This window comes from Phoca vitulina, unplaced genomic scaffold, assembly GCF_004348235.1.
Source record: "Phoca vitulina isolate PV1807 unplaced genomic scaffold, GSC_HSeal_1.0 scaffold73, whole genome shotgun sequence".
In the NCBI taxonomy this organism is placed as follows: domain Eukaryota; kingdom Metazoa; phylum Chordata; class Mammalia; order Carnivora; family Phocidae; genus Phoca; species Phoca vitulina.
Genome location: NW_022589776.1, coordinates 1,635,213 through 1,654,714, shown reverse-complemented (window position 1 = coordinate 1,654,714; position 19,502 = coordinate 1,635,213). Strand labels below are relative to the sequence as shown.

Sequence of the window (19,502 nt, the reverse complement as noted above, 5' to 3'; positions counted from 1 at the left end):
TCTTTCTTTCTTTCTTTCTTTCTTTCTTTCTTTCTTTCTTTCTTTCTCTTTTTTTTCTCCCTGTGAACCTTTATGGATGCCTTAAATGTGTGAAGAAAAAGATTTTAAACAAAAAATTAATTATTTCCATTTCTTCCACTAGATCATGAGTTCCTTGAGGTGGAGGCTGTCTCTTCAAGTTTTTATTTATTCTCTTTTCTGTGTTCCCCCAGCCAGGCCCAGTGCTTCCCATATGCCTGAAAGTAATTTAAGGCATGTTGGTCGAATAAACTGATACTAGTTCTCAAAGAACTTTGGAGTTAGGCAGGTTTCAATTCAGACCCCAACTTCACAATTTATTAGCTTGTTGACCTTGGAATATTACTTATCCTCTCTAAGCTTTAGTTAGTTTCCTCATCTATGAAAGTGATATAGTAACACCTAATTTATAGGGGTATTGCTGGCACTAATGAGATAATGTGTGTTATGTGACTTGCTCATGCAGATGCGTTGGAGATAGAGCTTACCACCTTGTAAGAGCTGATTGCACACATCTCTTCACAACTCTGTGCAGGTGGCATCATTTGAAATTGGCCCTATTGGGAGTATTTACTGCCATGGAAATTGGCAGGCACTGCCCATCAGGGATTTTTTTTTTTTTAACCTCCAGAGAGCTGGTTTTAAACATTTACTACCACTGGACTCAAGTTAGGGCAGCCCACAAATGTTGGTTCCTTTCCACTTTCTTTCTAAAAGATGAAGATGCTTCCAGTCAGTGGTTGGGAGGTCTGGCGTAGATCCTTCCTTTTAGTCTCAGAAGGAATCACTGCTGAGGGAGCCTTGATGTTGGACCTCGAGCCTCCAGAACTCTGAGGCAATAAATTCATGCTGTTTAAGATAGTTTGTAGTACTCTGTTACGGCAGAGAAACGGGTACTTCTCTCTCCTCCGTTGCATTTTCCTCTGCTTCACGGATTAACAAGCCACTTTGGGCAGTCCTTTACTCTTATATTTAATAAGTTCCTGACAGCAGAAGTCAGTAACAGACATGTTATCAGGAGAAGTTCCATTGCCAGAAATTCCATTGCCAAACATAGATAAAATTCTAATTCACACATTCTCTAATGTTACATTTCTGTCATGTTATCTAATTTTGTTTTCTTCCCTCACTAAGGAACCCGCAATCAGCTGGCTTAAGCCCAGGGAGCATCTGATTGAAGTTAGAGTGTCACCTCTTTGAGCGCATGTAGTAATTTCCCATTTTTGTTTCAATTGTGTTCAATTCATGAAACCTAGACCTCAAGAAATCACTTGTACCAGAAAATCATTCTTTTTCGTGAAACAAAACAAAACAAAATGGCATAGACATTGCCTTGCAAAGGACACAATGCTTCTGGAACATTGTTGGTTGATGGGTAGTACAGTTGGAAATATTAATATATCGGCCCATGGAAGAAAATTTGATTGAGGGGACAAAAGGCCCTTGAAGAGTCAATGTATAATTCATGAGACATGGTGGGTTTTATAAGAGTGTAGGCCAGAGGTATACCAAGAGAGGTGCTTATACAAGCAAGAGGGATATTTTATTGACATTATTCAGAATTTCTGGGGAATGGAGATAAAAAGAGCAGACAACTTTTCATTAGTTTTATTGTTTTAAAACTCTCTATAAACAATGCTTCCCCTTCCTCCCCATGCCAGTGCTGATCACTCCACTGTCTCTTCACTATCATCGTTGGTCTAGGAAATAAATGTCAAACCTCTGTCATTATCCGAATATATTTTAGTTGGAAAACATCCAGTCTTGAATCCTATTGCTTTTAGAAAAAAAAAAGCCCTTTGATTCTCTTAGGAGGACCTTCACTTTTTCTAAACCAGAGAGAGGAAGAGAGAGACAAAGATTGAGAGAGCCACTTGTCTACAGCATCAATTTTCTGTGATGGTTTTTTCCATTGAGTTAGAAAAACTGTACAAGTCTATTTTTAACCACTCAGCTTTATAAAGATGAAAATTACTTCCTTTATTACATGGTCCATGACTTTATCCCCCTTCGGAACATTTAAAATACAATTGAATATAATAGCTTTTGTAATTTTGTAAAAATGTTGTCTAATTATAAAAGTAACACATATTGATTGTAGAACTTTGGAAATATTCTGAAAAGTCAAAAAGAAAAAAAAATCACCTATATACCTGTGTTATAAATTAGACCATGGATACATTTTGGTATATGTCCTCAGCCTTTAAAAAAATACATATAAACATACATACATATGTTAATGTATGCCTTCATACCATGTAATTCTATAACATTGGGATTATACTAAATAAGATGACATCAGTTTTAAAATGAAATTATTTACTGGTTTCCTCATAGCAGATGTTGTCTCTAAGTACTGTCTATTACTGAGAAAGACTATCATGAGCTTTAAAATCCAGTAATACTAATTATAGGGAAGTGGAAATAAGATTTCAAAAGACAGTTTCCCTATCATCACAGTTCCCAGCACTCCTGGTTTTACTCTCCTTGGTTATTTATATTAAATTCAGTTAGATAAGTAGGTAAAACTAAATCTAAAGTGGACTTAAGTGATTAGATAAACCAAAGGAATAATAAAATAAATACTGAAAAGAGTGAAAATATTAAAAAAAATAAAATAAATAAAATTCAAATAAACAGTATTAATTTACTAAGCAGTAAAGTGAATGTATAAAAACAATGGCATAGTAATAGTGACTATCATATCTTCGTTGATTTAAAAGTGTGCCAAGCACTTTTCATGTTATTTAATTGAATCCACACAACAACTCTGTGGGGCATTATTTTATACCCATTTTACAGATGCAGGGATGCTAATAGAGAAAAGGGAGGTCACATGCCCAGAGCAACCAGCTCTGCCCTGCTCCAAAGTGCTTCAACTGTCAGTGTCTATCTATTATTTACTAGACACGCGTTTGTTGGCATGCTTTCTGTGGCTGCTTTTTTGCTACAACAGCTGAGTTGCGTAGTTGTGACACGGACTGTGTGGCCTGCAAAGACTAAATATTTACTCTGTGATCCTTTACAGAGAAAGTGTGCCAACCCCAGATCTATAGGATTAGGCCGATCCCTTGAAGCAACTTTCCAAGAAATGTGACTCTTAAGTCTCTCACCAATTCTTCACTCAAGATAAAGTACCTCAGTGTGCAGATTTGAATTCAACTAATTTTATTTATTTTTTTCCTCCCCAGTGGAATTTTTGGGAATGTCGGGAATGACTGCGTTAGTCACTGTAGGACTGAATTTAGATTCCCTAAGCTTTAAACCGAGGATTGAGTTAATAATTACTAAGTAAGTCTCCTACTGTGTACTTGGTATAGATATCATAGAAGTTTAGTGCTTAAGTGGTTCTGCCTTCTTGGACACATAAGACTCCCCTTTTATAACTTTTTTCTACCTTTTAATTCTGAATTTTGTTACCAGTTATATTTGAAAGCACTTAAGGTACCAACAATTGTTGACATCGATTGATATTCTTGTTATGAATAATGTATGTGTGGCTCAGAGGCTGTGATCTTTTTATACATAACTCTTGATAAAAATTTACTTTGGATTGTGAGAAATTAAAAAAAAATACTTCATTCCTTTGTTTCCTTCATGACGTCCATGAATGACAGTATCCTAATATGGGAAGAGCTGGAAAAGAAAAGTAGCAGAAAGTTGCCACACCAGCAAAACTCTTAACTTGCCCTTTACATTTGGTAATGTAGGGAGCCATACGAATATCTCTACATGGAGGGAAAACCGTTCGCTTGTCTTCTCAGATAAATGAAATAGGTTCTGTCTGAGAGCTGTGCTAAATTACAGGATTGTTTCAGAATTACTTCACAAGTTCTAGCTCAGTGTAGATCAAATGAAAGCAAATGTTAAAACAAGAAGCCATAATCCTGAGTTTTCCCAGGAAGATTCATTTTTTAAACATAGATGACTATCCATTGTTCTGAAATTATGGCCTGTCTACTTTTTTGGTGTTTAAAATGTTCTTTCTTTTATGAAATCCCAGTGATAGAAGATGGTACTTTAAAAAAAAATAATTTCACTTGGCAAAATAAAAAAATTGGCACCTATAATAACTCTTCTAATTTTGTATCTCTATGAATATGACACTTAACTGGTTTTTAGAATCCAGAAGCTTGGGAATAAATAGTTCATAGAATATATACTTTTTGTCTGAATTTGGACAGTTCCCTGAGCTCAGTCATGCTGAGCTGGTTGCATATATAATGATGTCTGTCAGCATCATTATATATTACTCGTTCTATTCATTTAATTGTTTATTCTTGAACCTATTCAACCAATCCTTTCTTAATGTCTACTGTGGCCTGGATGTTGTATCTTAGGTTTGGGGCTATGTAAATAAGTCCCCTTCTCAGAAGGCACTCACAGTTAAGTGGTGGGCATGTTTATTTAAGAAACTAGTAAGTCTGAATCCCTATAGATTTATTGGGATCCTACTATATGTAAGGCATTTTTTTTAGGTCCTGTGGAGACATTTGAAAAAGTATTCTCAGTTATTCCATCATTTCTGAATTTCAGAAAACTAAGCAGGGGACCTCAAACCCTTCCTTTCTCTGAGTTCAGAATCTAATGAATCAGGAGATGGGAATCAGATAGAGAATCAGACCATCTATTTGATTGGGGTAGTGCTGTTTCAGAGAACATGGCTTCCCTCTGAAGCCAAAATGAGGCTTCCTAATGCTGCTTTCCAAATGTAGATCTTGAGACCCACCTATAAGGAGGCTGGTTTGTGGAACAGGCACACTCACCTAGTTAGCTGGAAGGGAAAGTCCCAGTGGAGGGGCCCAAGAGGAGGTGGGACTTGCAATCTGCTTGTAGAAGTCAAACCTGGCCTGGGTGCAAGTGTGTTACCACATGGAACCAGAACAGCCCTGAGCCCTAACCACTGTGTTCTGGTCTACTCAGTAAGACTCTTTGGGGGTGGGGCCAGGTGTATAGATATTTGGAAAGCAATACGGGTGATTCTAATTCACTTGTCTGCTTAACGAACCATGGTGGTATAGACAATTGGCACTGTAGGGGTTTAAAGGAGGATCACTTCCAATGAGAGTGCTTAGGATGGTTTCATGAAGAACACAGGATTCGAGGTAGCCTTACGAGATTTTTAGGAATTCAGTAGATGGGAAAGCAGACAGGAGAGACTTTCAAGGTAAGGGACTTTCAAGCAAATCATGAAGGGAGAAATCCTGCAGAGGGCAGTGAGGTGTTCCAGTCAACTGTTGAAAAGTCAAGGTTAACCAGGCGATTCTGGGGTTAGCTGTGGCAGACCCAACAGTTTGATGTGATGCCAGCTAAGCTCAGCAAAACTGCCACACCACCAATCGGGGGAGGAGCTGGAGAGCCTCATTTTCCTTCCTTGCTCTTACTATTCTGCTATGAGAGGCAGCCCATGGGCATGGTGTGGTGAGAGTATCGGAGGATATGGAGCTGGGTGTATTCTAGTTCCAAAAAAATCCTTTTTAAATGTTGATTGTAACAGTGCTGGAGGCAAGGACCTCCGCTAGGACAAGAATGACAGGTATGTGATACATGCTTTTCTGTGAAAAGGCAACTATTTAAAAAACCCATTGCTTAAAATGTGATTTATTTTCCATTCATCCTAGGTTCCTAATAATGTTTTCAACTGTATACCAACAATTAATATATACTTTCTTTGGCATTGTAATTGGATGTGGAGAAACCAAGTATTTAGGATTTCATACTGTGGTTTTCATGTTCATCTTATTTGCAACAGTGAATTTTGTAAGGTAGGAATTATATCTTAAAGTTTGCTTACTGGACTTAGGTTCTTAAGCCCAGAATTAGAATTGGGAGGCAGTGGGTTATAGCAAGAAGAGCTCTGGACGTGGAGTCAAAAAACCTGACAATAGCTTACTGTGTGATTGGGGAAGTCTGTTTACTCTTCAAAGTTTCATCTAGAAAAGGAGAAGGGGCAAGAACAGCAGCATCAGCATCATGACCCATGAGCTTGGTAGAAATGTACATTCATGGGCCCACCCAGGAAACTTTTTCAACATGTTTGTTAAAGTTTGAGCAACACTGGAGCAGATTAATGGCTCTTAACGTTTTTGTTGACTTTCATCCTCCTTTATTATCATCATAGCTATGATAAAGCCATTTATTAAGCACCTACCATGTACATTATGCCATTAATACTAATACAACCCTATGAAGTAGGTGTTACTGCATCATTTCACAGATGAAGCCCAGGAAGGTTAAAAACTTGCCTAGAGTTACCCAACTTGAAGGGCAGAATTGGGGTTTATTTATTATTTTTTAAAAGATTTTATTTATTTGTTTGAGAGAGAGAGAGGGAGAACACGAGCAGGGGGAGGGACAGAGGGAGAGGGAGAAGCAGGCTCCTCGCTGAGCCAGGAGCCCGATGCGGGGCTCGATCCCAGGACCCTGGGATCATGACCTGAGCCAAAGGCAGATGCTTAATCAGCTGAGCCACCCAGGCGTCCCCAGAATTGGGGTTTAAACCTGACCCCATGAACATGTTTTCTCTAGAACTCCATTGCCCACTCGTAGAAGTTGTGTCTTTTGATAAGAATTCATTACAGTGTCGCTTCCACTGAGGACACACCCGGCCAAGGGAGCTTCCTTTACAAGATGTTCTCAGGGGACATTGCTTCTGCTGACTCTGGAGGCACGGCACGCCACTCAGATCGTCCCTCTCACACACAAGGATGTGTGTGCAATATACGTTTCTTTCTACCATGGAAGCTCATGTGCAAGTTGAGATTGGTCACAGAATATGAAGAAAGAGAAATGGCTTTTTGTACATTGTTTGACTCAGCTACACATCTGGTGTCTCATTTCACCTTCATAACAACACTAGGAGATGAGAATTTTATGGATGAAGAAACTGGCCAACAAAGGCAAAGTACCTTGCCCAAAGTCAAATGGCTAGGGAGTGCCAGAGACCTTATGTGAACTGTTGGTGTCACCTCCTTAGAGGAGAGGCTTCAATGGAAGGAGTCATCCTCAGGGGCCCTCAAAGTATGGGTGGGCTTTTCATAAGAGACTTGTTGAGAAAAACATTTTAGAGGATGAAGCCAAACTAAGGCCTGGTCATAAAAATTATTGCTAACATCTATTAAGTGCTGACCACATTCAAAACATCATTCTAAGTCCTGTGAATGTTGCCTCATTTAATCGAATCTTCACAATAATCCTTTGAGGCAAGTACACTTACTATCTCCACTTTACAGGTGAAGAAATTGAGGCTTAGAGAGGTTAAAGAACTTGCTTAAGTTTACATGGTTAGGAAAAGCAGCCTCAATTTGAACCCAGGTATACTGACTCCAGAGCCTTTTCTACACTGCCTTTCTGTTGTTGATATCAAGAAATGATATGAGTTGTTCTATTTTGGCTGGACTCAATGGTATTTCAGAGAAAAATCATTTAGTAAGGGTGAAAAGGTTGGTAAGAATTACTTTGCAAAAGACTTAAATGCAAAGCAGAGGAGTTTGCTCAAATTAATTATATACATTACAGATCGTAAATGCAGATTTCTCATGATAGGAATTCTCTAATTGTCTTTTGAAATTCCCAGCTGAGCAATTGATACACAATATATTTTTTGAGGCTAAGAACATGTCAATTTTATTTCTGTTGAAATCTCATTTGAGGGACAGTACTGATATTCTTTTGGTGCAGATCCCCTAAAGATAGATTCTAAATTTTTGGTACAGGGTCTTATAGAAAAATGATCTGTAGACACTTGTGGAGAGCACAGTATTAAGAGTAGAGTTGTCGAATCACTATGTTGCACACCTGAAACTATCGTTAACATTGTGGGTCAACTATTCTCAAATAAGAAAAAAGAAAGGAGGGGCACCTGGGTGACTCCGTCAGTTAAGCCTCTGACTCTTGAAAGCCTAGGTCATGATCTTAGGATTGTGAGATCGAGCCTTGCGTCAGGCTCCGTGCTGGGCATGGAGCCTGCTTGAGATTCTCTTTCTCCCTCTCCTTCTGTTCCTCCCCACTCTAAAAAGAAAAGAAAAGAAAAGAAAAATGATCGCACAAATTGAGATTACTTATGTGACATTTAGTTTGTGATTCTCACAGGAGCTCAAGAAAAATTTGGTTAAGCCAAGTTTATTAATGTGCCTACAATAATTTTACTTTTTGGCCATCATCTGCATGTCCTCTTGGCCTAATTTCTGGAATAGATGAGCTTGTCAATGTTATTTGAAGAACTTTCTTTCAGAAATTTACTACCCAAATCTGAATAGTGCCCAAATGGTTAATGATAATTCCTTATATTTGTATAAAACTTCTAGCACTGTTTTTCAAGATTTGAGTATTATATGCAAAATTTAAACAGTAGATTTGGTTTGTTCCAGAAAGTTTGAACAACTTGTCAATAAACTGATTATTTTCTCTTTCCTGAAAAAGTTTTACATGAAATTTAGTATTCAACCATGAATAACATTGATACCTCAGGTATGATTAATAAAATTTTTTCTCGCCACAGGTTGCTTACTATTGTGTTAGTGAGCCCCATCCTGATGCATGCGAATTATGAATATAATTGGAAATGGGGAATTGTTATAGCGTGGTCTGGAATTAAAGGAGTTTTTAGCTTACTCTTGGCTCCTGATATTCATAATCTGGCTGGACAAAAAATAGAGTCACCACAATTGGTAGGAAAAATCATATCTCATAATTATTCATACTTATTCATTTTTATTTATTTTGTAGTACTTATCATAGTACCCAATAATAAAGTTAACCATTTTTTAAAAATTTTAATTTAAATTCCAGTTAGTTAACATACAGTGTAATATTAATTTCAGGTGTACAATTTAGTGATTCAATATTTACATATAATACCCGGTTATCATCACATCAAGTGCCCTCCTTAATCCCCATCACCTATTTCACCCATCCCCCCACCCATCTCCCCTCTGGTAACCATCAGTTTGTTCTCTATAGTTAAGAGTCTGTTTCTTGGTTTGCCTCCCTCTCTCTCTTTTTTTCTGCCTCTTTGTTCATTTTGTTTTTTAAATTCCACATATGAGTGAAATCATATGGTATTTATGTTTCTCTGAGTGACTTACTTCACTTAGCATTATACTCTCTAGCTCTATCCATGTTGTTGCAAATGGCAAGATTTCATTCTTTTTTGATGGCTGAGGAATATTCCATTATATGTTTGTATGTGTGTGTGTGTATATACACACACCACACCTTCTTTATCCATTTATCAGTCGATGGACACTTGGGCTATTTCCATAGTTTGGCTATTGTAGATAATGTTGCTATAAACATCGGGGTCCATGTATCCCTTTGAATTGGTATTTTAGTGTTTTTTGGGTAAATGCCTAGTAGTACAATTGCTGGATCATAGGGTAGGTCTATTTTCAGCCTTTTGAGGAAACTCCATACTGTTTTCCATAGTGGCTGCAGCAGTTTGCCTTCCCACCAACAGTGCAGGAGGGTTCCCCTCTTTCCATATCCTCACCAACACCTGTTACTTCTTGTGCTTTTGATTTAAAGCCATTCTGGCAGGTGTGAGGTGATACCTCATTATAGTTTTGATTTGTATTTCCCTGATAATTAGTGGTATGGAGCATCGTTTCATGTGTCTATTGGCCAGCTCTATGTGTGCTTTGGAAAAATGTCTATCCATGTCTTTTACCCATTTTTTGGATTATTTGTTTTTTGGGGGTGTTGAGTTGTATACGTTCTTTATATATTTTGGATACTAACCCTTTATCAGAGATGTCATTTGCAAATATCGTCTCCCATCCCTCCCACATAGGCTGCCTTTTAGTTTTGTTGATTGCTTCCTTCCCTGTGCGGAAGCTTTTTATTTTGATGAAGTCCCAATTGTTTATTTTTGCTTTTGTTTTCTTTGCCTCCAGAGACATACCTAGAAAGAAGTTGCTATGGCTGATGTCAAAGAGGTTAGTGCCTATATTCTCCTCTAGGATTTTAGTGGTTTCCTGTCTCATATTTAGGTGTTTCATCCATTCTGAAGTTATTTTTGTGTATGGTATAAGAAGGTGGTCCAGTTTCATTCTTTTGCATGTTGCTGTCCAGTTTTCCCAACACTATTTGTTGAAAAGACTGTCTTTTCCCCTGGAATATTCATTCCTGCTTTGCCAAAGATTAATTGACCCTATAGTTGTGGGTTCATTTCTGGGTTTTCTATTGTGTTCTATTGATTTATGTGTCTATTTTTGTGCTAGTTTTGATCATTATAGCTTTGTAATATAACCTGTACTCCAGAATTGTGATGCCTCCAGCTTTGCTTTTCTTTTTCAAGGTTGCTTTTGCTATTTGGGGTCTTTTGTAGTTCCATACAAATTTTAGGATTGTTTGTTCTAGCTCTGTGAAAAATGCTGGTGTTATTTTGATAGGGATTGCATTAAATGTGTAAATGGCTTTGGGTGGTATAGACGTTAATATTTGTTCTTCTAATCTATGAACATGGAATATCTTTCCATTTCTTCGTGTCCTCTTCAATTTCTTTCATCAGTGTTTTATAGTTTTCAGAGTACTGGTCTTTCTCCTGTTTGGCTAAGTTTATTCCTAAGTATCTTAGAGTTTTTGGTGCAATTGTAAATGGGATTGATTCTATAATTTGTCTTTCTGCTGCTTCATTATTGGTGTATAGAAGTGCAACAGATTTCTATATGTTGTTTTTGTATCTTGTGACTTTACGGAATTCATGTAGCAGTTCTTTTTTTTTTTTTTTCATTTTTAAAATTTATATTCAATTAGCCAACATATAATACATCATTAGTTTTTGATGTAATGTTCAATGATTCATTAGTTTTGTATAACACCCAGTGCTCATCGTATCATGTGCTCTCCTTTGCCCATCACCCAGTTACCCCATCTCCTCACCCACCTCCCTTTCTGCAACCCTCAGTTTGTTTCCCGGAGTCAAGAGTTTCTCATGGTTTGTCTCCCTCTCTAATTTCTTCCCATTCAGTTTTCCCTCCCTGTCCCTATGATGCTCTGCGCTATTCCTTATATTCTACATATGAGTGAAACCATATGATAATTGTCTTAAAAATAAGGAATGTTTCACAAATTTGCATGTCATCCCTGTTCAGGGGCCATGCCAATATTCTCTGTATCGTTCCGATTTTAGTATATGTGCTGCCGAAGCAAGAACTCGTGTATCAGTTGTAGCAATTTTTTGGTGGACCCATTGGGTTTTCTATATAGAGTATCATGTCATTTGCAAATAGTGAAAGTTTGACTTCTTCCTTGCTGATTTGGATGCTTTTTATTTCTTTTTGTTTTCCGACTGCTGTAGCTAGGACTTCCAGTACTATGTTGAATAACAGTGGTGAGAGTGGACATCCTTGTCTTATTCCTGACCTTAGGAGAAAAGCTCTCATTTTTTCCCCATTAGTATGATGTTACCTGTGAGTTCTTCATATATGGCCTTTATTACATTGAGGTATGTTCCCTCTAACTCTACTTTCTTGAGGGTTTTTATCATGAATGGATGTTGTACTTTGTCAAATGCTTTTTCTGCATCTATTGAAAGGGTCATATGGTTCTTATCCTTCTTTTTTTGTTAATGTGGTGTATCACATTGATTGATTTGTGAGTATTGAACCACTCTTGCAGCCCAGGCCTAAATACCACTTGATCCTGGTGAATGATTCTTTCAATGTACTGTTGGATTCAGTTTACTAGTATTTTATTGAGAATCTTTGTATCCATGTTCATCAGGGGTATTGGCCTGTAGTTTTCTTTTTTAGGGGAGTCTTTTTCTTAGTTTTGGTATCAGGGTAATGCTGGCCTCATAGAATAAATTTGGAAGCTTTCTTTCCTTTTTTACTTTTTGGAATAGTTTAAGAATAGGTATTAACTCTTCTTTAAATGTTTGGTAGAATTCATCTGTGAAGCCGTCTGGCCCTGGATTTCTGTTTGTTGGGAGATTTTTTTATTACTGATTCAGTTTCTTTGCTGGTTATCAGTCTGTTCAAGTTTTCTATTTCTGCTGGTTTCAGTTTTGGTAGTTTATATGTGTCTAGGAATTTATCCTTTTTTTGTTCAGGTTGTCCAATTTGTTGGCATATAGTTTTTCATAATCTTCTCTCATAATTGTTTGTATTTCTGTGGTGTTGGTTGTTATTTCTTCTCTCTCATTTGTGATTTTGTTTATTTGGGTTCTTTCTCTTTTCTTTTTGATAAGTCTGGCTAGGGGTTTATCAATTTTATTAATTTTTTCAAAGAACCAGCTCCTGGTTTCATTGATCTATTCTATTGTGTTTTTTTAAGGTTCTATATCATTTATTTCTGTTCTAATCTTTATTATTTCCTTCTTCTGCTGGCTTTATCTTCATTTGTTGTTCTTTCTCTAGTTTCTTTGGGTGTAAGGTTAGGTTGTTTATTTGAGATTTTTCTTGCTTCCTGAGGAAGGCCTGTATTGCTACATACTTCCCTCTTGTGACCACTTTTGCTGCATCCCAGAGGTTTGGGACTGTTGTTTTCATTTTCATTTATTTACATGTAGTTTTAAATTTATTCTTTGATTTCCTGGTTGACCCATTCATTGTTTAGTAGCATGTTGTTTAACCTCTGTGTATTTGTGGTATTTCCAAATTTTTTCTTGTGGTTGACTTTAAGTTTCATAGCATTGTGGTCAGAAAATATGCATGGTATGATCTCAGTCTTTTTGTACTTGTTGAATTCTGATTTGTGGCTTAGTATGTGATCTATTCTGGAGACTGTCCCATGTGCATTTGAACAGAATGTGTATTCTGCTGTTTTAGGATCGAATGTTCTGAATATATCTGTTAAGTCCATCTGGTCCAGTGTGTCATCCAAAGCTATTGTTTCCTTGTTGATTTTCTGTTTAGATAATGTGTGAACTGATGTACGTGGGGTGTTAAAGTTCCCTACTATTATTGTATTATTATCAATTAGTTCCTTTATGTATTATTGTTTTATATATTTGGGTGCTCCCATGTTGGGTGCATAAATAATTACAATCATTAGATCTTCTTGTTGTATTATCCCTTTTATTATTACAGAGTGCCCTTCTTCATCTCTTGTTGTCTTTATTTTAAAGTCTAGTTTGTCTGATATATATATATATATATATATATATATATATATATTTAACAAAAACAACAAAAAATGATTTATTTGTAACACAGCCTAGTCTCCATCACTTCAGCACAGCATAGGAGTAGAAAAGAGTCACAACTGTAAGCATCATTTAGTCTAAGGCAGAACCTCATGCCCTCTGAACAGCAAACCCATCTCTCCCCAGAATCCAGCCCAGAGCCAAACTGAACACACAAACAGGCAAGACCAGAATGAAGTTGGCCCCAGGTCTCAGAACATCTCACCCTTTCCCCACAGCCCTTCAAGCTTCCTGGCTGCAGCCTTCTACCCTCTACCCCCAACTGGGCCAACTCCTAGCCTCTGAGTCACCAGAGAGCTTTCTTTGTGGGATAATTAACAAGGATTTAAGTGTTATAGAAACAATGCCCTGTGAAATCCATTGTTCCCCAGAAGGTTTAAAATGACTCTCCATTCATAATCCTAATCACCAACGACAGCTCTTCCTTTCTTCACCATAGATGCAGGCAGTTTTGAAGTGATTATCCTCACAGCTCCATACTCAGTGTTTCCTATCAACTTTATTAAAGGCTATTCTCCTCACCCCAGGGTAGGAAGGAATCTCAGGTACTTTCCCCAGGTTCAGAGGCTGAGAGGAAAAGCCCTGACATCTTAGAAAAAGATTCCTTCTGTTTCCCTCCAAAGATTTTAATGGAGATTATTGTGTAAATATTTTTTAATCCATCTGAAAAAAGTTAGTTTTAGATTCAGAGGGCAATGCAAGCCCAGAAGCAGGCAGTCTTTCTGATTAGGTACTAGTTTTGAGGATACAGGAGGCAAGATAGAAGAGTATATCTCAAATGGCTTTCTTAACCTAAAATCTAGAAAGCCTCAAAAGATGGATACTACGAAGATTTCACCTTTGCAGGCCTTGGTAGGACAATTCCAAAAGTTCTACCATCTTGGACTGGTGACTTTTGGCAAGGTCACAATAAAAAAAAAAAAACAAACAAGAAAGTGGGGCATCTCCAAAGGAACATTGTTAAGGGCTCTGACTAGTGATATTGCTACTCTGGCTTTCTTTTGACGTCCATTTGCATGATAAATGTTTCTCCACCCCCTCACTTCCAATCTGCAGGTGACCTTAGATCTAAAATGAGACTCTTGTAGGCAGCGTATAGATGGGTCTTGTTTTTTTTATCCATTCTAATACCCTATGTCTTTTGATTGGAGAATTTAGTCCATTTACATTCAGAGTAACTATTGATAGATATGTACTTAGTGCCATTTTATTACTTGTTTTGTCATTGTTTCTGGAGATGTTCTCTGTTCCTTTCTTGTCTTTGTCACTTTTGGTCTTTCCACTCAAAGAGTCCCCTTTAATATTTCTTGCAGGGCTGGTTTAGTGGTCACAAACTCCTTTAGTTCTTGTTTGTCTGGGAAACTCTTTTTCTCTCCTCTTCTGAATGATAGCCTTGCTGGATAGAATATTCTTGGCTGCACATTTTTCCCATTCAGCACTTTGAATAGGTCATACCACTCCCTTCTGGCTTGCCATGTTTTTGTTGAGAAATCTGCAGTTAGCCTTATGGGTCTTCCCTTGTAAGTTAAGGACTTCTTTTGTCTTGCTGCAAGACTTTTTAAAATCACTATATTTTGCAAATTTAATTACAATATGTCTTGATGTTGGCCTGCTTTGGTTGATTTTGATGGGAGTTCTCTGTGCCTCCTGGATCTGGATGTTTGTTTCCTTCCCCAGATTAGGTAAGTTTTCTGTTATTATTTTTTCAAATAAATTTTCTCCCCCCCCTTCTCTCTTCTTCTATAATACGAATGTTATTACTTTTGATGGAGTCACTCAGTTCCCTAAGTCTATTCTCATGTTCCATAATTCTTTCTCTCTTTTGTTCAGTTTCCTTATTATCCATTATTTTGTCTTCTATATCACTCTTTTTTTCCCTCTGCCTTTTTCAGCCTGTGTTCATTGCTTCAAGCCTGTTTCTGGTCTCAATTATTACATTTTTCATTTCTGACAGATTCCTTTTTAACTCTATTATCTCTGTGGTAAGAGTCTCCCTGAAATCTTCTATTCTTTTCCCAAGCCCAGTGAGTATCTTTATGATTGTTGCTTTAAATTCTCCATCAGGCATGTTACTTATATCTGTTTCACTTAGATCTCCGGCTGTGACCTTATTTTGTTCTTTCATGTGGGATGAATTCCTCCATCTTGATATTTTGTCTAAGCCTCTGCTTTCTTCTCTGTGTTAGAAAAGCCAGTTATGTTTCCTGCTCCTGAGAGTAATGGCTTTATGAAGAAGAGGTCATAGAGTGTCCAGGGTCTGGCACTTCAGAGGGTGTCTCTGGTGTGTGTTGTGTGCACTCTGCTGTTGTGTTTTGGCTGCTGTATCCTTCAGACCAGTTGTCTGCAGAGGCTCTCCTTGCCTGCAGTGGGCACTTGGCCAGAGTGTAGTGAGTTTCATCTAGGTGTGCTCTGGTCTGCTTGTTAAATGAGACCTGATACTACTTCCACTAGAACTGTACCCCTGCAGAACTCTGGTCAGGAGACATGTTGAGGGCAGGGATTTCTGCTGGCCTTCTGGGGAAGGGGCTGGCCGTGTTGGGACAGAGGCAGGCTTGATGGAGGGCAGGTATGCCAGAGCGCAGGGGGCTGGGACTTGGCATAAGCAGGTTAGGCAGCCACTGTGGGCACTGTGCTGCCTCCTGAAGGTGGCTCTGTGTTTATGCTGAGGGGCAGGGGAGGGAAATGGCACCTGCTAGCTCCTTTGTCTCCAGAGAGAGGTGTGAATCCTGCCTCTCAGGTAAGGCTCCAAGAAGAGTGAATTATCTCCCTGCTGTGTGCCCCAGGCATTCTTCAGATGCTATTTCCATGGCATCTGCCCCCAGGTTGTCTGTCTGTCTTCTCTCCAGGAGTAAGGCAGCTCCCTCCGGGCTCTATCCCAGCCAAGCCGGCTGGACTTTAAAACTCGTCTTTAAGTCCCACTTGTAGCCCCTCTCATTTTCCCAGCCAATGACTTTAGGGAAGTATTCTCCTTGTGCATTCCCCCAAGTGCCTCTTTCTCTCACCTTTCTCCATGACCAGGGCTCCCTCTCCTCCACAGCACTTACAATCTCTTTCTCCCCAAACCACCTCTCTGTACTTCCTATCTTCCTTGATGTGGCTTCTTCTCTTCCTTTAGTTGTGGAGTTTGTTCTTTCAGTCTTCAGGTTGATTTCTGGGGGTATTTAGAGTGATTTGATAGTTATCTAGTTATGTTTGTGGGGACAAGATGAGCCTAGGGTCGTCCTACTCCTTCACCAACTTCTCTCCCTTCTCCCGAAGTTAACCATTTTAAAAATTAGATTTGAAAAATGTGTTCTTTTAAGTAGAAAGGAACTTTCAAAGGAAAGTTTGTTTATGTTGACAGTATGAAAGGGACCAACAGTCAAGTAATGGTTAATGGTGTGGGAATCAGATGGACTTGGGATCGAATCCTGGTTCCACCGTCACAGGCTGGGTGACCTTGGGCAAGTTTCCCAGATTTGTGGAACCTCAGTTTCCAGTTGAGGATTGAGATGATACTTAGTAAAATACCTGCCACTTAGCAAATGCTCAATAAATGTTACTTACTCTCCCTCAAAGCCTTTTCTTCATAGGCTAGCTGGTGGATTTCTGGGCAATCTGGTGGTGGCAATACCTGTGATACTGAGCTCCAGGGAAGACCCAAAGAGCCCAGTGCGTCTGCTGACACTGTTAGAGCCCCTTGTCATTTGTGACAATACTGTGTGAGCTTGCTGGAGAAGTTGCTAAAAGTTGCTAGAAATCCCCAGGACACCCCCACCATCTCCAAGTCAGATGCATATGAATTCCAAACCTGCTGTTGGAGGGAGAAAAGGCACTCAAATAATGTGAATTAAGAACACTTGCCCACCTCCCAAGAAAATTTAATCTGCAGGTAGATGTACAGAGTTTCATGATATTGGCCGATTTCCAGCCCAGGGTTTTCTCTTTGTCATTTTGCTTCTGTTCCAAAAGACCCCAGCAGTACAATATAAAAATACAAAAATTTCTTTGAGGGATCAGTTATCACCCTCTCCATCTTGCATGTAGAGAAATCAAAACAAAGAGAATAGCATATTAGGGAAAGAACTCAGGTACCCTAACTCCCAAAAGAAGTTCTTTTTAAAATGGAGTATTATATTCCTTACCATCTTTCCTGAGGATTTGCACTTTTTATCTATAGACATCATGCGGGAATTAATTTGGAGTTCAAACCAACCTGTGGTTTTGTAGAGATTTGGGGTCCTTTCATGGCCCAAAGGAAAAGTATCATAACCAACATCTGAGCTCCTTCAGTTTTCTTTTGTGCAAGGAATCAGCCTAAAATCAAGTCAACAAAATGTTAACTAACATTTGATTATCCCTTACGGTATTTCCCAAATCGATGTGATGTTACACCAATCCCTTTAACGCCACCCCAGACCTACACAATCAGAATCTTCAGGGAAGAAACCCGGAAGTTGGTATCTTTTAGAAGAACTTCAGGTGCCTAGTGTTATTAGTCAAATTTGGGAAACACTCTCCAAAGGACATATTGCTATTAACTCCAGTTTCTAGTGAAGGACATTGAGGCTCAGAATGATTAAGTCAACTGACCCCAAATCACATGGCTAATAAGTGGCAGGGCCAAGACCTGCAAAAGCGGTTGTTTTTACTTCTGCGCAGTGCCTCTCAAGACCCCACCATGGTTTCTGCAGGTTTCTTCAGAGCCTCCTGAGCAGCTGTAGTAAATGCTGGTGGCAGATACCCTTTCCCATCCCTGCTGTGGTCACCACTGCCTGCGGTTGTGGGCTTTCTCTCCAGCCCTGCAGGGATGCCTACCACTTTGCTGGCTTTGCAAGGCTGCTGCTGAAAGCAGCAAGGGTGGGGAGCTCTTTGATCAGTGTTCTTATCCCTCCCATAAATTACAAACTCTTTTCTCATTCACATTGAAAACTAATATCTGCTCCAGTGTATTATATTCAAGCAGTGTCCACAAAACAACCCTTCTGCCCCAATTTACTTATCAGAAGCAGGATTAAAAAATGTGGATTAAGATAGAATTTTATTGTTGGTGGTTGAACAATGATTCCCTTTGGAGAACTTATTCATTTTTTTGGTTCTAACTGTGTATTTTATTTTTTAGTTTATATTGTATGTACAGGTAATATCACTAATGACTATGGGAATAAATTCATACATGATGACTCATTCAGCCAGGACACTAGGTAAACTATATCTATCTTTCATTAATTAACTGGGGAAAATAATGCAAATAGATTATTGTTGGGGGTCATGGGGACATTTCTTATGGAGCTCAAGGAATTGATTATGAAATCATTCATTTTCTTTCATTCATTATTTATAGATGCTGTATTAATTGGGATATTGGTTCAGCCAGTTTAACAGAAACCACATTCACAGTGGCTTAAATAAGATAGAGGACTTTCTTTTCCCCTCCATCAAAATGTCCAAAAGAGTGGGATGGTTCTGCTTCTCTTTTATTTCTCCTCCAGTCCCTGGGGTGTTGTTCTTGTCTGCAGGGTGGAAGCTGGCTCACTACCACTGTATCTTCAATCCAACCAACTAGAGAGGGGAAATGGGGAGATGGGTGGCAATGGAGGGTAAGCAGCTTACTTTTAAGGGCACAATCTAGAAATTGTATGTATCATTACCACTCACATTCCATCGGCCAGAATTTGGTCACATGGTCATTCATGGGTAAAAGAAGCTGTGAAATATTATCCCTATCTGGTTGGCCATGTGCTCAGCCAAAACCTGGAGATTCAGTTGGTAAAAGAAGAAGGGGAAAATGGATATTGGGAGACAGTCAGTAGGCTGTGCCACAGTTGCCTATTTCAGAAGACACTTGAAGCCAGTGATAATAAAATGCATAAATATGAGAAAATCACACAAAGACACATGGTCAATAGAGAAATCTAGGATAAGATCATTGGTGGCAGTGCAGTCAACCAGGGATGGAGAAGGTGGGGTGGGATTACACGAAGTCTTAGAATAGGGCCTTAGTATCATTCACTATCCCATGGCCTGGTCTTTAGCTCTGCTGGTGCATGATTCTTTCAGTGTATCTAGAATTGATTAGAATGCTGGAGATTTACTGCACTCACAGGAAAATGTGGATAAAGCAGAAAATCAATTTATTAATTTATAATGAGGATGATTTATTTCTATGTCTGAAATAATTGTGATCATTATTCAGGGTGTTTATCTCTAAATACCAATTTCCTTGATAAACAAAACTAGTAGTAAGAAAGTTTCTTGGAAAGCATGGACCGAATGAGAGGTCAGTGGAAGGATGATGTTGAAGGAGAGTTCTTCTAAACAAGGAAATAGCCTCGTGAATTTACCCTATCCTACCCAT

At 38.6% G+C, this 19,502-nt stretch overlaps 1 protein-coding gene and 1 non-coding gene across 2 annotated transcripts in view; one reads left to right on the top strand and one right to left on the bottom strand.

Moving 5' to 3' along the window:
- SLC9C2 (solute carrier family 9 member C2 (putative)) overlaps positions 1-19,502 on the top strand; it is a 106,560-nt gene that overhangs the window by 20,033 nt on the left and 67,025 nt on the right. Inside the window, exons 7-10 of the mRNA XM_032393392.1 lie at positions 3,210-3,309; positions 5,640-5,783; positions 8,519-8,687; positions 18,267-18,348. Coding sequence (XP_032249283.1) covers positions 3,210-3,309; positions 5,640-5,783; positions 8,519-8,687; positions 18,267-18,348 — 495 coding nt within the window. The remainder of the gene's footprint in view (positions 1-3,209; positions 3,310-5,639; positions 5,784-8,518; positions 8,688-18,266; positions 18,349-19,502) is intronic.
- LOC116625162 lies at positions 11,067-11,173 on the bottom strand. Its single transcript, XR_004298019.1, has one exon. It is a non-coding gene; the product is annotated as a U6 spliceosomal RNA (small nuclear RNA).